The following is a 19,863-nucleotide window of genomic DNA, read 5'->3' as shown; positions in this document are numbered from 1 at the left end:
CATTGTAATAATTTCTTCTGAAAATACTATTTCGGATGCTACCGCTGGATCTGTGAGCAGCCCACGCGCACGTTTTCTACAATCGTTTAAACCACTTTTCACTGAAGAGAATTTTGGGATGTCTGTCACGAAATCCAGTCCTTGACTATATAATCTTTGAAATTCATCTGATATATTTTTGACATCGGCAAATAACTATTGTCTTCCCTAGCTCTTTTTCGAGCACTGAATGTACGGCTTCCTTATTGTGTTATTATCCATAATTATGTGGCCTCGACATTTTTCAGTTTTCTCTTTCAAACAACTCCAAAAAATCGAACCATCTTTATTTGTTTTTTTTTCATACGAAAACTGTACCCTGTAAAAATTATATTGCCAGAGAGCGCAAATCGGCCGATTAAGGAAACTATAGTAGTTATAGTTTTATATTATGAAAATTGCAAAGCGCAAATCGGTCGATTTCAGGTAAGGGCGCAAAACGGTCGAGCGCAAACCGGCCGTATTCGCTAATAGCGACATAAAATAAAATATGTTTTTAAAATCATTATAACAACACACAATTTCAATTTTAACCAAACAGCGGCTGCGTTGATATCATTTGGTGTGACTGTTGTAAAAAAACAAAGAAAAAAATTAATTTTATTTGAAAATTTTTTGAGGTTCCAGTTCACGATGACGCGTTCGAACATTTCGATTAATGATGCGACCAATATTGGCTATTCAACGCCTTAATTTAGCCGGTTTATTCATGTAGACTGGATTTTACGTAACCTCAAAGGAAAAAGTCTAGAGGTGTGATATCATAGGATCTAGGTAACAATTCACTTGTCCGAAACATGAAACAAATTGTTTATCTCAATTACGTAAGTTTTTCGGGCGAGTGGAAAAGAGTACACAAGCACTAAAGGTAAGATTGTTCCGGCCATAATACATACTCCAGTAAATTCATACTGCAAATTAAGTTCCCATAAGTTGTTGAACACCGAAAGTCAAGAGCAGATCAATCAAAAGTTTTATGGTCTTGCCAGTACCGACTTGCAAAGTGCATTTATTTTTTCGCAAGTAAAAGTAGTAGGAGTTGCACGTCACTATTCAAATAAAAAAGTTTTGAGAAAATCCAATTTCACACGACATTACTATTTACCTAACAATGAAGGCAACGACATCAAAATATGCAAAATATTATTCAAGCAAGTACTGAACCATGTACGGATCAATGTAAGTTTTACGGCGAGAAGAAGAAATCCTTTTCATGTAATAGAAATGAGGTCTGAAAATTTCTTTTCAACAGCTAATTTGCAAAAAAATACTACACATAGGAAAGTCTCGGCGAATGTAACGAAAGTCGAGTGGTTAAAAATTCACAGCATTAGTTTAAAAAAAGATGATCCTTGTATTATTTTTTTTTTAAATATGGTGTAAGTGATCTTTATCAATCAAAAATTTAATATTGAAAAAAGGAATATACCAAAGGATCGTTTGAAGGATAAATTACCAATTTTATATCCTCAGTTTTCTCCATTTATTTAAGTTTTAACAGGATTGTCCGCTCTGGTTCTTACCGCCTCATATATATATATATATATATATATATATATATATATATATATATATATATATATATATATATATATTAATGTGATATTAAAAGTCAGAGGTGCGCCAAGCAATTAATTAGCTAATTAATTAATTAATTAAACTTATTTAAATGATGCAATTATGATTTTGTCACACTATTTAATTCTCTTATCTCAGGGTTATATTCGTGCTTCAATATCTATGCTTTACATATGATAGGTAAGGTCTAAGGAATACCGGAATAATAAACATATATGATACAAAATTATATATTGAAATAAAATTCACACTCAAATATCTTCAACAAAAAATATCTCATATAATGATTATCAAAATTTTGTTCTACGTACGTGAACCTTCAAAAATTAATGTTATATACTATATAAATTAAAATTTCAAATCAAAATTGTTGTTCTATATCTCCTGATAAATATTTCTATCTTTTCTGAAGCAATTAAAAAAAAACTTTGTTGATAAAGAAAAACTGACGAATGGTAAAAAAAAACTATCTCTCTTAGATGAGTTGTCCAAATCCTTGTTCCTTGTAGCCTACACTATCTATTCTTAGCAGTTCCCTAGGTAATCAGCAATCTTACAACAAATTATTGCGAGACTCTCGTGTTCAATGATCTCCTTCAGATGCACGTATCGTTCAAAAAGATGCTAGCCTCTTCTCCTCTCAATAAACTGAATCTCTCGTTCCGGCCTGAACAGTGACTCTTGGAATATATAAGTAGAAAAGTATAACTTACAATATTTTTCTGGATCAGCTTCCGTCAGATACACTAACTCCACGATAACTCACAAACATTCACTTCTAATGCTTACTATCACTTGTGAACCACCAGAGAACAACGACTGTTCGCCTTTGGAAAACAACTGATTATCTTTTTTCCCTCAAAAATCTAGCTAAACTCTTATTCCTACATAAATATCCCACTTTTTTAAATCTCCGCCAATCAAAGTTCGTCATATTTATCCCCATCTACCATTTAGATAACAAACAACAATTTTACCTACAATTATACCTTTCCTAAAAACTATTAACATGCTAATCGTTTCTACAAATTCTTAAAAACTAACGGAGAATTATATATTTTAAATATTTCGATTCTATTGTCTTATTCACCGTATTGGCGTTCAAGTCTATTTGGAAAATCCACTCGCATTGTTCTATTATTTCACTATGTTCACTCAAATATATTTTACAAAGAAAATAATTTATGCATATCTTTAAATTTTGTTTACTACAGGTAATCCAAAGATAATGGACTTTCATTTCTTCGAAATATCTTTTATAGTTTATCAGTTGAAATATTTTGAATTATTATATTTTATACTTTGAAATATATTAAGAGCAAACCAATATTATTTTCAATTTTACATAGTATAACAATATATATATATATATATATATATATATATATATATATATATATATTTAATAGAATTTAAACAGATCGTTTATTCGTTTATTTTTCATTTACATGAAAATACATCAAAGCCCAAGGCGCATATTTTACCATTTAAATTTGAAGAAGATCATATGGGAAATCAAAGACAACGACATCCCATTAGCTGTTTCGGTCGATTCGCATGTGTACGCTATCACATTCTCTGGTGTATACTTAAAGTAAGATATTTTTAGTCATAACGAGATGCACTAGGAAGCTTAGCAAAATTACTTATTATAGGGAGAGTGTATTTACGGCTTTAATAAAGGACGGAATTTGCTTTAGCAGCGAAATGTCTAGCATATTTGAGAATTAGGAAGAGACTGTAGTTTCGTTTTTAAATTGCCCTTAGGGTTTATTACCTCTTTGGGTGGTTGGAAAATTTTCTACCAAAGAAAACACTTTTAATGCTAAATATTTGACAAGCTATGTTCATATGTGCTTTAAATCATGTGATTTTTTAATAATACTGTTTAGTTCTGTTTTTGCTAGTTTAAAAAAGAAAATAATTGCTTAAATAAATAAAATATTTCAGTGACGTTTTTTTTTATTTACAAACATTGTGGCATCAACGTTTGAGGTTATTAGTGACATATACACATATACATAAAATAATTGACTTATAAATATTGAATTTTTTTTAAGTATATTAATGTCCTTGTTTTAAACGACATAGTAGAGGTATGACCGAAGATAATTCAATCAATGTTCTTGCTTTAATTCAACAGAATTCACATATAAGTAGTCGGCAAATCTCTATAGAATTAAACATACCCAAAACTACTTTTCTAAGGATTTTAAAACATCACAGGTTGGTTTTTCATATTATGGAGTAAACGTTTAGGTCAGAAACTTGGAATTCCCTTTAAACTTTAGATTCAACTGATATTTTAATATTCCGATAAAAACGGCAACACGGCGATTTTCTCCTTCTATCCGTTTCTTAAAAATACATATGCACGATTTATCTTGTGAAACAGTTGTGGATTTTTCAAGATTTTTTAAGTTTTAGTAAATATAGTGGTTTCTTTTTCACCAATATTTATTGTTCTGCTTTTTTAGACTGCATCCTTATCATGTAGTTCTCCACCAAGCTTTACATGAGAGAGATTTTGATGCAAGGCTGGATTACGGCAATTGGATGTTAGGTCTGCTAGAAGAACAACCGCATATCATGTCAAAGATTTTGTGGACAGAAGAGGCTACGTTTAATAGTGCGGGTGGTGTTAATCTGCATAATATGCATTATTGGACTGAAGAAAATCCGCACTGGATACATGAGGTGCAGGTTCAAGGTAGATAGAGTCTTAATGTTTGATGTGGTATAGTTGATGGAAAGATCGTAGGTCCATATTTCTTTGATATAACTTTAAATGGCGAAACATATTTGGATTTTCTGGAAAATCAGTTGCCTGTCTTACTGAAAGATATTTCCTTACAAACAAGAAGAGATATGAAATTACATGACGGGTGTCCTGCGCACTTTTCCAGATGAGTTCGAGATTATTTTTATGCAAGTTATCCAAATAAATGGATTGGAAAGGGAAGTATATTTTTATGGCCAGCTAGATCTCCAGACTTAACATGTCTGGACTTTTATCTGTGGGGAAGATTGAAGGACTAAGGGCCGGTTTCACCAACGACAAATAGCAGTCTATTCAATGAATAAAGTTATTCGACCAATAAAACTGACATATCTGCGTTTCACCAACGTCAAATAAGACTTATTCTATGAATAAACTCCAAATAAGTTATTAGTCCAATATCGGCCAAATAAATATTTATTCTTCGAATAAGTTGACAGCTAACCTCACTTTAAATTTCAATAATAAAGAAAATTCATTAGTTTAACTTGAAATTATCAACAATGTATTGCAGGTAAACGTAATTATATCACACAATTTGAATTTTGTATACATAAATATTTATTTTAGATTATTATCTTCTTCATCATCATCCTCTGATGACGGAAATAAGCAGCGAAGGAGAAGACCACGCTTGCAGCTGCAAAGAAGAAACCCTTTTGCTGAATTTGATTATGTGGACTTTAAAACTAGGTTTAGATTATCAAAGTTCTCCATTTCTTCCTCTAAATAATTTTTGGTGCTCTCGCGTTTTTTATCCATTTTCTTAAGTTTCAGATTCACAATAATTTACAATCACAACAAACAGATTTTTTTTATATAAATTATGTATTGACATTGACAATTATTATTATTTCGACAAATTAATCAACCAATATCAAATATTATAGGTTATGTATATGATTACAGTGAAAAATAGTGCGATGCGCTTAGCCAAGCACCTAAGAGGTGGATGCCAAGAGAGGTGTCAACGAGTACAGTCTGTGGAAAATCATTACACTTTGAACTTATTCGACGAATAACTAACTGTGGATTACAAATAGTTATTGAAACGGAATAAAATTTATTCTACTAATAAATTTTATTCGACGATTAACTATTCAGTGATTTATTTGTTGTTGGTGAAACCGGCCCTTAGTGTACCAAACTCAACCAACCACGCGAGAGACATGAAACAGTGCATTATAAACGCAATAAATAGTATATCAACAGCTGAGATTGAAGCAGCTGTTATGTCTACGTGCAAAAGATTACATCCTTATATGGACAACGATAGAAAACAATTTGAACATTTAATTGGACATTGAATCTTTCACATATTTAATTTTAAGTTATAATAAAGGGTGAGTCAATACTGTACTTACTTATGTTTATGCCTTTTTATTCATATCTCGAGTTCGACGAAAGCTATCAACATGCGGTTGCGACATTTTGTTACAAGTTTATTCTAGTTCCATTATAATTTACAATAAATAGGTGTTTCCATTAAACATTTTGAACAAAAACAAATTTTAATTTTTTCTATTCGAAAGTACCCTCTACCCATAACAATTAAAACTAAATGCAATTGTTTTATAGTAGATGTAAATTAAATCATCCACACTCTTTCTAATGACACTAATTTCATTAAAATCGGTTGATCCAAACCAAAGTTATAGTTATTTATCCACAAATACTTTCCCACTTTCCCCCTACCTTTATTTGAAAAAATAAAAAAAAGTACTTAAACAACTTTGTGTGGAATTTAGGCCTCTTTCTAGTTTACTTATTTAACACTTGGTATAATTGGGCATATTTTACAAAAAACTGGTTTTCAAATTTTTCTTCACAGGTTACGCCCCCTAGCGGTTAACCCATAAACTTGAAAGTTATTTCCAGAGATTTCTCTTGGCCACTTTTATTAAGGAATTTTTTGTTCTAAAGTTATAACATGAATAGTTCCTGATATATAGAATTAGAATTATTTACAAAAAATATATGACAAATGTTATATTACACCCTTTACAAGTTAGATTAATAAGTTTTAAAACAAATCAATGTCAAAGTCAAGTTTAGCAGATAAATTAATTTTAAATTAAATGGATTGCAGAATATTACTAAGGATGTTACAAGTTGATTGGTATTTGCTTTATAGATTATTAAATTTTTTATTTTTTAATGTAACTCATTTCGAGAAATAGCATGTTTTTATAATTATTTGTAAGATTTTAACATTATTATAGTCAACCAGCACATTTTGTACCTTTGTAATTTTGCAGAGAGTATTAATTTTGTGACCACAAAAAAGATGCAAAAAAGTTTACCACTTTTACCCCAGGCTTCCCCCTAAAACCCCCTCGCAGGGGTGTAAAAACCCCTGCGAGGGGGGTTTTAGGAGAAAGCCAGGGGATGAAAGTGGTAAACTTTTTTCATCTTTTTTGGGATCCCAAAATTAATATTCTCTGCTAAATTCAGCCTGTTAGTATGATTTTTAAAGGTTTAGTGGTATTTCGTCTCTGACAACTGGAGTAAACTGCCAAAATGAACATAATTTTTGGAGGTGCAAAATTTTTGCGATTTAGTGTATTTTATATAAAGGAAAACCAGGAAAACTACTGATAGCAGAAGATAATCCCTTTTTTGTATTACTGTACTCATCATTTGTATTTTCCATTGCTTTATTTCTTTATTATTATTTCCTAGCTGAAAGATAAAATGGCCTCAGTCTAACAAACATACACCCCATATCTAACAAACCGTGGAGAGAATAGAGGCAATTAATCTTTCCCATTTATTCGGTTCCAGATAATTTGAAACCCCTCACACTATTAGCCAAGTTTGCAGAACTAAAATCTACCCTCGCCATATCTTAATAAATTTTCCGGACGACTGAAAAGGCCGAATGGAAATCCAAATCCACATCACTTATTTACTGGGCGAAAATGGGCATTTTATTTAGACCCATGTCTATTATTATAAAGTGGTGGAGGAAATTATAATTAAAACGTGCTAATTCGGTTAATACAATCATTTAAGTGACGAATTTAAATCAAAAAGTTCATATATTTATATAAAAATAATATGTAGCAAATTAAAATCATGACCATATCTTTGTAATTACAAAAAAAGTGGTACATTAGTCGGTACTGTAGACTAGCTCGAAGCTTCACACCATGTTTTCTGTATTTTTTAATTTTAAATCTTCTTCGTCTGACTTTATTCATCCACTGCTGGACATAGGCCTCTTCCATTGATTTCTACTCCTGGCAATTTTCATCCACAGCTTGCCCGCGACTTGTTTAATATAATCTACCCACCTCTTATGTGGTCTGCCTACTCCTCGCCTGTTCTCTCTTGGTCTCCAGTTTGTTAATCTGTGTGTCTACTTTTCGGGATTATCTCGGGCAACCTGTCCGGCCCATTACCACTTGAGCCTTACTATACGTTCTGCGACATCAGTAATCTTTGTTCTTTTCCGAATGTCGATATTTCGAATCCTGTCTCTCAAACTAATCCCTAGCATAGCCCTCTCCATCGCTCTTTGGGTTGTACTAAGCTGCTCTAAGGTTTTCTTTGTAAAGACCATGGTCTCCAGTCCATATGTAGTTACTGCCAAGATACATTTCTCATAAACTTTACATTTTAGACACATTGAAATATCTTTATTATTCAAGATAAAGCTTAACTTGCCGAAAGCTACTTAAGACAATTGTATGCGTCTTTTTATTTCGGCTATTTGGTTTTCTTTGCCGATTTTAATGGTATGTCCAAGATATATATAGTGATCTACTTGCCTTTCTTTCAAATACTTCTTTGCCATAATGTCTCCTGTCAGGATATCTTGCAGAATATATACGTGAGGCAATAGCGGCATTTTGGTGACATTCGAAATAAATTCCAATCATATCATACAATTCTGCATTTGATATACTCATCACGAATTATTAGTACTGATAATTAATTACTAATATTACCAACATTAATATCTATTGAAAAAAGTGCAATCTTCAATTCGAATTATAATATAACACTTCTTAACAATGTTTTGACTGCTGTCAATAAATAAACAATATGAACTCCCCGTCAAATTCAGTGTCGTAGCCTACTTAGTTTCGAAAAAACCTTTTTTAATCATATGAAATAACAATGGTCAAAATAGGTATCAACATTAAGATTCTTCTGCTATAAAAAAATTTGAAAGTACCTACTGACTTATTTTTTAATTTAATTTATAATACAGGGTGAGTCAATACTATACTTACTTATGTTTATGCGTTTTTATACATATCTCCAGTTCGCCAAAAGCTATTAACATACATTTTGTTACGAATTTAATCCAGTTCCGTTATAATTTACAATAAATAGAGGTTTCCATTAAACATTTTAAAGAAAAACAAATTTTAATTTTTTTCTATTCGAAAGTGCCCCCTACCTATGACAATTAAAACTAAATGCAATTGTTTTATAGTAGATGTAAATTAAATTATCCACAACTCTTACTTTCCCACTCTCCCCCACCATTTATTTGAAAAAATAAAAAAAAAGTACTTCAACAACTTTGTGCAGAATTTAGGCCTCTTTCTAGTTTACTTATTTAACACTTGGTATAATTGGGCATATTTCCCAAAAAACTGGTTTTCAAATTTTTCTTCACAGGTTACGCCCCCTAGCGGTTAACTCAGAAATTTGAAAGTTATTTCCAGCGATTTCTCTTGGCCACTTTTACTAAGGATTTTTTTCTCCTAAAGTTATAACATGAATAGTTTCTGATATATAGCCGAGAGATCGGCTTATTGGACCACCCGGTACATTATGTATGTAATTTAATTTTCAAGTTGCTTATTTTTATCAATAAATTTCCGAATAGTAAATATAATAATTAAGCATTAAGAAGTGTTCAAAGGAGAGTAGACTTTTATGATGATTTAAGTTTTAAGAACAATTTGTATTAATAAACTTTAAAAAGTTAGCTAAATACTGTTCAGAAGCTTATAAGTAATTAGACACGGACGTTTTATTAATAGGTCCTGGAAATTTGGGGCTTAAATAAACAAAGAGTTGGGTGTTATCAGAGATAATAGTTGCTTCAGAAAACAAACTTAAAGAAACGATAAGTTAAAGAGAAACTTTTATTGTTTTATTTCGAGATAAGGGTAGCACAAAAGCTAGTAAGTAAAAAAGAATTTTCATGATTGTCTCCTAGAAAGTTAGCAAAAATTAAGTTGTATACAATATAGTTGATTTCTTAAAAAACAGTAGGGATTTTTGGAAAGTGGTATGGTGAGGATAAATGTTGTGTGATTGGTTATGGAAAAACAATGGGAGGAAAATAGAGGGTCGATGTAAACTTAAACGAGAAAGTTTAGATAATTGTGTTTTTATCATCCATAACAAGTAGTCCAGTTGAAAGCAGTGTATTACAAGTTGTCTTTTGTGTGGTTAATTCGGTGATAGCAAAATCGTGGAAGGCGAAAAGAGACCAAGTCGAGAATTCTAAACTCCTTGTATCCGAAGAGGTTCCAGTTTCTATGAGTAAAGAAAAGAAGCATTATATTAAATTAGTACGAAGCACCAAGTCGAGGAGTAAAATCCTTGGACCTAAAGATTGATGGTCTTATTTTGAACAAGTCGGAGATTTGATTTGTGAAGAGAAACCGTACGAGTGCTGTTTTGAAACATTGTGAAAGGAGAAAGCAGATTTGCAGAATCAGATTAACATGTTTGCAGGAGAACTTGAACAATTTGTGATAACACAGTCAATGGTAAAGGGTGTCCGTCGTTTCTACATGACAAAGTCAGTCAAAGTATTTGTAACATAAGAGTTGTGTTTGTATTGCATACCATACTTGTTTTTGAAAGCCATATAACTTTGTTATTATTGGAACAAAAAAGTATTTATCCATAAATTCTTAGAGTTATAAAGTTATTGTTTTTAAAAGTAGAATTCATCCATCAGAATAAATTAATTTGAAAATACAATTAACATCAGGATATTTGTACAAAATTAGAATATGTTTTTCTTCGAGAAGTAATAATTAGAGCAAATTTCACATTAAATTAAATAAATTTGTTTCAAAAAGGAGATAACAAAATTAAAGATTTTTTTTGTGGCAATTAGATAAGAAAGTTTGTACATGATAAAATTTAGAAGAACATTTGAACTTTTTATATGTTTTATGGTATAATTTATAAATTTTTGTTCACTATATTTATTTTCCTTCTTTATCCTGGATAAAGCAATCAAGTGAGAAATACTATTCGAAGCCACGAAATAAAGGTAATTGATATGATAAACGAGCCCTGAGAATTTTGAATTATTGCATAATTTTATTTATTTTTGATTTGGTACATAATTCATAATTGCAAATAATATCATATATATATATATATATATATATATATATATATATATATATATATATATAAATAAATAAATATTTAAACCGTATTTTTAATTTTAAATATAAGCATATACTTTGCGTAAAGACAAAGATAAACTATTTATAAAAACTGTTTAGAATTTGTTCTTTGTCGTGATGGTTTATATAGAATGTGTAAATGAAATTTTGTATGTCAAAGTTCCGTATCTCGCCAGCAGGCACTACGCTCGCGTAAAATCAAGCTTCGTCAAAAGGCAGAGTGTCGATTGCAATATCTGAAGCGAGGTAAATCTCATCTTCAATGCGGTTGGTTCTATATTTCGACTGCGGCAGAATCATCATTTGAATTCGAGACATATTGAAATTTTTTTTTAATAATTGAACGGTTATAAAAACGTTTCTAGTTTTCCGGTAATTTATAAATATTTTATTGGGAATAAGAACTGAGATGACGCATGGAATAGATGCCAGAAAGGAAGGTTTCACGTCTGAATAAAAAATTTAAATTAAACAGGATATACTATACCGAAGTAAGTGGAAGAAATCTTTTCGGCTTACACAATAAAATTAAACTCACAATATAATTTTGTAATTGCTCTCAAAGAGGGTCTTGTAGTGTTTAAAAGCCTTAAAGTAGCAGCTCGATCCATCAATTAGTTTAAAAGTACCTATTCAAATTGTTTATTCCAGATGTCTTTTTTAATAACAAGAGATAAATATAATTAAGATACTAAGGTAATCCTATGGGTATTTTATAAAAGGTAAAGAATTTATTACGAAATTAAAAAGACACGTATTTTCTCATATATGCCATCCTTTTTTTACTGTGACAGGTTTTTTCGTTCAGTCCAATCTCTCAAAAGATCTTCATTTTTGTCAGATAACTAATATTGTTTGGCTAAGGGCTGCCCTTTAGCAGCTAAAAGCAGGTCTTGGACCCAATATCCGTGCCCTAATATTTTCTTCCTATTGAGGTTTATAAAGATTGATTCCTATTTAGGATTGCCATCGAGCCTCCATTGTAGACGTCTGGTCTGCTGATAAAACCGTCAAGCCACTTAAGCTTGCTCTCCGTCACTACCTCTTTGAGGCTTGATTGGTGAGAGTGGAACTGTCTCAGAATTGCTGCCTCGCGTTAGCAAAGGCTGGGCAGTCCACAAACTATTCGGCTATCTCTTGTATGTTTTGTGAGCCCACAGATGTTTTGTTACCTCGCGAGGTTAGCGTTACTTGTAAGGACTGTACTTCCTCCCGAATTCCATCGCTACTCAAAGCAGTTAGTTGGTTTTCTAACAAGGCTTAGCCGACAGCGTCCTTAGTCTGACGACAATCATCATATGTCATATAACAATTACCTACCATTTTTTTAACATTTTGTTCTCTTTTTGAATAGACGTCTCATTCGGTCTACTGACAATAGAGTAATAGTTGATTGGTATAAAAAACCAATGAGCTTAGAAAGATACCTGAACTGTATATCATACCATAAATATTCCTTAAAGATAAATTTGGTAAAACAAATAAAGAGAAGAGTGAGTTAAATATCAGACAAATCAATTTATCAAAAAAAACCTTAACATTCTTTATAACGTATTATTTATTATTATTTTTCATCCACATGCAGTTATCAAAAAAGCATGGAGCAGTGAGCATAAAAGAGCAGCATTGTTTTATCACTAGTCGGTCCACAGTAACTAATTTCTGGCTATTTTAAACTGATATAGTTAATTCACTAGAGAGTGGTCGTCAAATGAATGCTATTTATACTGATTTAAATAAAGCCTTTGATATGATAAATCCTGCTGCTATATTCAGGAAATTAGCATTGAATGAACTTTCTAATCTGGCTTATCTTATATGGTTATTAAGTTATAGTACATCCACTAATAATTTTCCAACATAAACATGTCTTATTCTGGTATCAAAGAGACCGCCTTTCAAATCAAGGTTGTCAGACATATTTCCTAAAATTCCTAAGGTTATATTTAAAAAATATTCTCTATTTTCTATTCGTTATTATTCAATTGCTAGTCAACGAACGACACTCTTAAAAAATAATATGAACTTATTCTCAAAAATATATATATAAATTAATTAACTAGGTACTAATATTTCCATGGACTCTTCACTAATGAATTAAAGCAACCGTGAACTTTGTATATATTACTTATATTCTAAGTAATTTTCGAATATTGGCAACATTGTAGTCTGGAGAGAATTTGAACGTTCGACGTTGCCCTGTTGGTGAATTTAGCGGTAATACTTTTATAGATATAATGATCGACTTTTAAGAAATCAGACAACTTTTAAGAATCCAAGTTCTCAAAAACGGTTTCAAGAATTGTATTATTTTTTTCCAAATTTCATTGATTTTATACCTTACCTGGAAACATGAAAAATTGCAGATATATTAATAATGGTATTAAGGTTATATTCACTAATTTTAAACTCATGCATTATGGCAACAGCGCGAAGCGCAAACCAATAAATTCTAATGAACACCTGTTGTCTGCTATCCGATACCCTAAAATATTTCCTATTGCAGAGGCGGGGGCTTATAAGGTATAGGTAATATAAGTTATAAGTAATATTATATTTTTCTAGGATGGCATTTTTTAAGATGCATCAACTTCTGTGTTATCAATAAATAATGACAATTATGTTAATGACAGCTCTGAATTAAAAAATAAAGATTTGCACGTACAATCACAAAGAATAGTTTTAAATATGTATGAGTGTTTGAAAAAAGAAAATATTGGGATGGCTGATAATGCAATTGTTTCGAGAATTCATGTATTAAAAAAATCGGGTATAAGACGATATATACAATTATTAAATTAGGCACAGTTACAGATCATTCCTTAAAACGAAAGCGACCAAATAAAAAATTGGGTAGGATTGACACTGCTGCAAAAGACGTTATTCAGCGAACAGTTTACAATTTTACAGGCACACTGACGATTCTTTTCAGTCCTTCTAATTAATTTCTTTACAGCTATCGCGATGCATCTTGAACACTAGTATTCATTATTATACAGTGTGTCGCATTTAAGATGAAGACAACTCTATATATCAGCTACTAAAATACATACAGATTTGACATTTTGCACAGTCATACATGTTGTTAGTGCACATTTTTTTAAGATAGTCATCTGAAATTTAAATTTTAAACGCGGCTTACTGCGAATCCACAAACAGGGTAAATTTTCGATATTTTGCTTCGCGTTAGAGAAATCGGAAAAACTTATTTGGAAAAGTTGTTCCACTTATTGTAAACGCACATACCAAATTTCATGACAAAATTCGCAATTTTAGTTTTTCAGTATTATTTGTAATCTCGATCCTAAATCTACAATTGGCTGTCTAAAGATGCATCTCGGGACAGCCAACTGTCCGTTTTAGAATCCTGACTACAATTGAAGAGCTTATTTCCAAAGTGTCTTACATCCATATAATGAAATCCATGAAATTACAGATTTTCATACAAATTTAACATACAAATTATACAATTTTACAATTTTCATATGCACTTTTAAATGGTAAATAAGAAGTTGTTTTGGTACATATAACTTTATTCTAGACTTGAAGAAATCTATAAAGTTTAAAAAAAGAAAATTTAAAAAATCGAAATTTTGGATTTAAGACACTGGAAATAAGCTCTTCAATTAATGAAAAAAGTAAAAGTGCGAATTTTGACATAAAACTTTGTTATGTGGGGTTAAAATAATATTTGGAACATCTTTTCCAAATAACTTTTTCAGATATCTCTAACTCGAAGCAAAATATTGAAGATTCACCCTGTTTGTGCATTAACAGTAGGCCGTGTTTAAAAATTAAATTTCAGTTGACTATCTTAATTGCTGGATAGACAATGTTTTAAAAGTTTCTGACAGAATGAGCCATTATTTACAGATAATTGTAAAAAAATATTATGGTTTATGTAAAAACTAAATAATAAGTCCAATATTCTTATAAATCACTAAAATTAACAAGCTTTAATTTGAAAGAATTAATTTGTTATTTATTCGGTGTTGTGAGCCCGCTCCCATTTGAAAAAAAAACTGATTCTGTCCTTTGAAGAGTCCTATTCAAAAATGCCCCGTTTAAACAAATCGAAGGTTGAAGGGTGCCGGACATTTTTGCCGGAAACAATTCAAATTCAAAAGATCACCTTTTTCTGCTACGGAAAATATTGCTCCGATTTCTCACCAAAATCAATGTTGATACTTTAGTTTAGATACTCTTGAATCTCAAAAATACTCATTTACATATTTTTCAAGCCTCGAAAATGCATATTAGGTATCGCATTTTTCGGATTTTAAATCGCTTATATCTCCAAAACTATTAACTTTTGAGAAAAATGACATAGATCTTATTTAGAGTCACCCAAAAACCTAAAAAATATTTTTTGGAGCACAAAAGGTGATATTTTGAATTTGTTTAAAAAATTGTTTAAACAATTTCTGCCCAAAAATTGAGAAATTTTCCTGAATATAATTATGTAAAAATTAATAAAAATTATATGATTTTTCTTGAAATATGCGTTTGATAACTGATCCCTTTTCTTAATTTCCACGCCAATGGTCGGCATCGACATCAAAGAACCTCAAAAGCCGACGCTTGGCAAATTGACAATGGAAAAAGTATACCTTAGTCAGTTATAATTAAGAACCGCTTATCTAATCACATTTCAGCTCATTTTGGTGTGCCTTACGGATCTGACTTTGGACCCTTAATTTTCAATCTATTTATAAAAGACATTGGCTTGGATTTTCAGTTTTTAAAACTTTTATTATTTGCACAAGATTATAATGAAGTTTATACAAGAGAAACAGTGTTAGTGACACAGTGACAGTATTAATTTGAATAAGGATATAATCACTATTCAGAATTGAATTGAACAAATGGTTGGTTTTGTTTTGCGTAATTTAAAGATCTATACATTAATTCGACAAAGACAGTCTATAATCTATTGATTAGCTTAACTTTACAGTGAGCTCCTAATGTATGGTTTCCATTATACCAACATCTTAATGCTATTGAAAAACTAAGCATAAATTTGTATCGTTAATAGCAAAAAAATGAGGCCTTTTGTATACTTATTCTTATAAATATATTCTAATACAACTTAAGATTTATACTTTGGAAAATCGCAGGCCCTTTTATAAGCATTGCGATATAGTTATTTATATGTTGTTCGAACTGTTGTTTCATAAGTTGTTTCGTGTGAAACACAGTCAAAAGCCTTCGATAAGTCGCAAAGAGATTTTGCTATGCGATTGCCGCGTTCAAGCCCCTTAATCAACTCGCTCATAATTTTAAATAGTGGAACGAGCTCTTCTGAATCCATATTGTGAGTTGTACCACAACGAAACCACTACAAAAAGTAGAAACCATGCGTATTGGTCTGTAATTGTCAGTTTCTTGAGGAATCAGCTTTTTTGTAGATAGGTAGTACTTTTGAATATTTTAGTACTTCCGGAAATACTATAGTTGATAGAATTAAATTAATAAGATGAGGGAAAGGTGATTATTTTGTTATTAATTTCGTGAACGTCCCTACAATAGAACTACTAAGAGACTTTATTATTTGAGAGACCTTTTCTTCCACAATGGGACGAAAAAAAGACATGTCCGGATAGTCTAAGCTCTAAAGAAGGATAATTAAGTTCTATAACTGAAAAGGACATCGATATTAATTAGAAAGAGATGTAATTATATTCTCTGCAATTGTGGTAAAAAATTCATTTATTTCGTTTGGAGGTAGATCAGGTTGTACTGAACTGAATGTTGTGTTGTTTCTTTCGAACTTTACTATTTTCCAGCAGTCTCTAGGTTTGTTGGAATTAGTAATTAAATCACAGTAAGCTGACCTTTTTTTTAACGATGATTGAAGAGCTACACACACAATCCCTAAAAAAAGGACTGAAAATGATTTTCAGCAAAACTAAACTAATGTCAAACAAAGATGACAACCCTATGATAACCATCAAAGGGACAGAGATAGAACACGTAGATGAATATACATATCTGGGTCAAAATGTCAAGGTAAGCAAAGAAAATCAGATTACCGAAATAAAAAGACGTGTAAAAATGGGATGGGCAGCATTCGGAAGACTCATATGTACTTAAAAATAAAAATGTACCTCAAAGACTTCGAACCAAAGTGTTTAATTCCTGTATCCTACCTGTACTTACATATGGAGCTCAAACCTGAACATTCACTAAAATAAACATGAAGAAGATAAAAAAAACTCACAGAGCTATGTAACGACACTGGGTATCTCACTCAAAGACCATAAAACCAATTAAGACATTCGTAATAGAACAAAAGAGAAAGATCTTGTCGAACAGGCAGCTAAACTGTAATGGAAAGGGGCTAGACAGAACCAACGTCTTAAGGATGGTCGATGGAATAAAGAAATCAGGAATTGGCGGCCATATAAAGCCAAAAGACCAAGAGGAAGACCCAAATGCGCTAGAGCAACGATATTAAAAGAACTGCAGGACCAATGTGGAAACATATCAATCAATCATCAGCCGCTTCGGCTACGTCGGCATACAAACATCTTCGCCATCCAAAAAGGAGAAGAAGGCAAAAAATCCACGGGCAAAACCTTCTCATCCTTCAACGTCTGAAATGGTGAACAATGCTATCAAAGAGCTCAAGGAAAGAGGTGGTTCTTCTCTTCAAGCTATCAAGAAGTATATTGCTGCAAATTACAAAGTAGATGCTGAAAAAGTTGCACCGTTCATCAAAAAATATTTAAAAGCTGCAGTTGCTACTGGATCATTGGTGCAAACAAAAGGAAAAGGCGCATCAGGATCTTTCAAGTTAGCGTTTACCTCATCGTCGTCTTCTGGATCTGCAAAGCCTAGTTCCGCAGAAAAAAAGAAAGCTGGAGGAACAACTAAACCGAAAAAAACTGCCGCCGCTTCCAAACGTTCTGCTGCAGGCGAAAAGGCAAAATCTGTAAAGAAAGTGACAAAGGCTAAAAAAGCCGCATCAAAGACAGAGAAAAAGCCGGCAAAGGCGAAGAAAGTTGAAAAGAAGTCAGCACCTAAAACTGTATCATCTTCATCCGCAGTTCCGACTTCTGCAGAGGCCAAAGTAAAAACACCAACAAAAGCGAAGAAATCAAGTAAAGGCAGTCCTACGAAAAAACCAAAGGCACCTAAGCCAAAGACCGCCAAGGCTGCTGCAAGTTCACCAAAAGGTAGAAAAGCTGCTGCTCCTAAGAAGAAGAAGTAATTGGACTAATTAATATCTTCGAATTATTAAAAACAATTGATCCACAAACACAAACAATTATCCACAAACAACATAGATGAATGGCGAGAATTAGGAGAGGCCTATATTCGGTAATACGAATAAAGAGAAGGGCTTAAAAAAAGCTAACTTTTTAGCAATTTATAATTGCTGATTAGGTATATTCAAATTTTTGTTGTTTTTATACTTTGAACAAATCGGGATCCTTAGTGGCATCTGGAAGGAGAAAGATTAGATCAGTAAGACCTTAATTCATTATTAAACCATTGCACGGGTGTTTTCTCATCATTTTGTCGTAGTTTTTTCACTCGAAAATGCTTTAATATTAAATTGTTATAAGTTTCGGTAAAAAAGACTGTCAAAAAATCAGAATCATTATTAATATCATAGAAAAAGTCCATCTTTGTACTAGCTACAAAGCATGTTTAAGCTTCTGTAAACCAGAACAAGTAATAAACCGTTGAAATGTTTGATTAGTGTCAACAACTTTATGCTCAGAGTCAATAAATAAAAATTGAGTTCGATGGTCAGAAAAACAAGGTTCAAATACGCCCACTCTGTAGACATTCTCAGAAAAATTTGTCATAATGTTGTCGATACAACTAGTCTAGTATAATCGTTTATAGTTACTTTTAGACTAAAAGATGTTAGTAGATTTTGAATATGAAAAGAAGGGTCAGATTTAATTTTAAAATTTATATTAAAATCACCAAGTATGATCAGTTTATCTGCTTTATAAGCAAGGACGTTATGACATTTTCAGAATTCACCAAAAACAAGGCAAAGTTACCCTTATCCGATCTGTATAAATTTAAAAATGTAGGTTTTTATTGAAGATACACAAATTGCACAAAACTCTGAACTTTGCTCTACATTATATTCATTTAGATTAAGATAAGAATACATAAGATTTTCTTTTACATAAACTGGTGCAATTTATTGCTTTGATTATTGTTTGATATAGTTAGCTTAGGATTCTTTATACAGGGTGAGTCATGAGGAACTTTACATACTTCTACCATATGTAGAGTCCCTCAGGGAGCATATCATGTGGCCACTAAAAAATGTCAACTCCTCTTCTTTATTAATTAACAGGGTGATTTGTGTAATTAACCATTTATTTCATTTTACTGTAGTGTTTATACGGCTCATTTGATTTTTTTAATTTTTGCATGATACAGTACACTACTATCAAGCATTCGACTGGTATTAGCTAAACTAAAAAATTCCAGGACTGGCTTTGGAAAAATTAATTTAGGGATTCGTATTAAATAATACACCCTGTATAATTTTTTTTTAAAATGCAATAAGTGATTTTCAAACTACATAAATAGCCAATGAAAACGACATATGCGACAATGTTGTCGCACTTTTATTAAATTTTTAGTGAACGATCAAATCTTACCAAAAATAGAACAACCATAATGAAGTATCAAATTATAAGGTATTAATTTAAACAAATGTTATAAATTTCAAACATTTTAATTAAAATGAGTTCCTACAACATAATCTAATACGTAGAAAATTAACATCTTTACTGTCACTTTGTATTATCTCTACGATAGAATCAATTGTTTTTCAATTTTAAATTTTTACTCATAGATCGTATTGGCGCATTATTTTCGATAAATAATAAATTAAATTGATTAAAAAGTCAAACCTCTTGTATGTGTTCAACTGTATCAACTGTATCAACTGTACTAAATAAAAAGAAATCTAAAAAAGTTTAAAATTAAGGTTGGCGTTGACCGTTTGACGTTTCTTGATATTTTATACTCATTGTCATTATTGTCATTATCAATTGTTATTTATGTATACAAGAATACATATTTCTTCTG

At 31.3% G+C, this 19,863-nt stretch overlaps 1 protein-coding gene across 1 annotated transcript; it reads left to right on the top strand.

Moving 5' to 3' along the window:
• Positions 1-1,204: 1,204 nt before the first annotated feature.
• On the top strand, positions 1,205-18,040 carry LOC140449948 (uncharacterized). The gene is made up of 2 exons (XM_072543366.1): positions 1,205-1,218; positions 17,296-18,040. The coding sequence occupies exons 1-2, from the start codon at positions 1,205-1,207 to the stop codon at positions 18,005-18,007; spliced, it is 726 nt and encodes a 241-aa protein (XP_072399467.1). The 3' UTR covers positions 18,008-18,040.
• Positions 18,041-19,863: the final 1,823 nt, after the last annotated feature.

Source organism: Diabrotica undecimpunctata, chromosome 9 (genome assembly GCF_040954645.1).
Source record: "Diabrotica undecimpunctata isolate CICGRU chromosome 9, icDiaUnde3, whole genome shotgun sequence".
Classification (NCBI taxonomy): Eukaryota; Metazoa; Arthropoda; class Insecta; order Coleoptera; family Chrysomelidae; genus Diabrotica; species Diabrotica undecimpunctata.
Note: the sequence above shows the minus strand (reverse complement) of the source record. Positions and strands in the feature narration are given on the sequence as shown.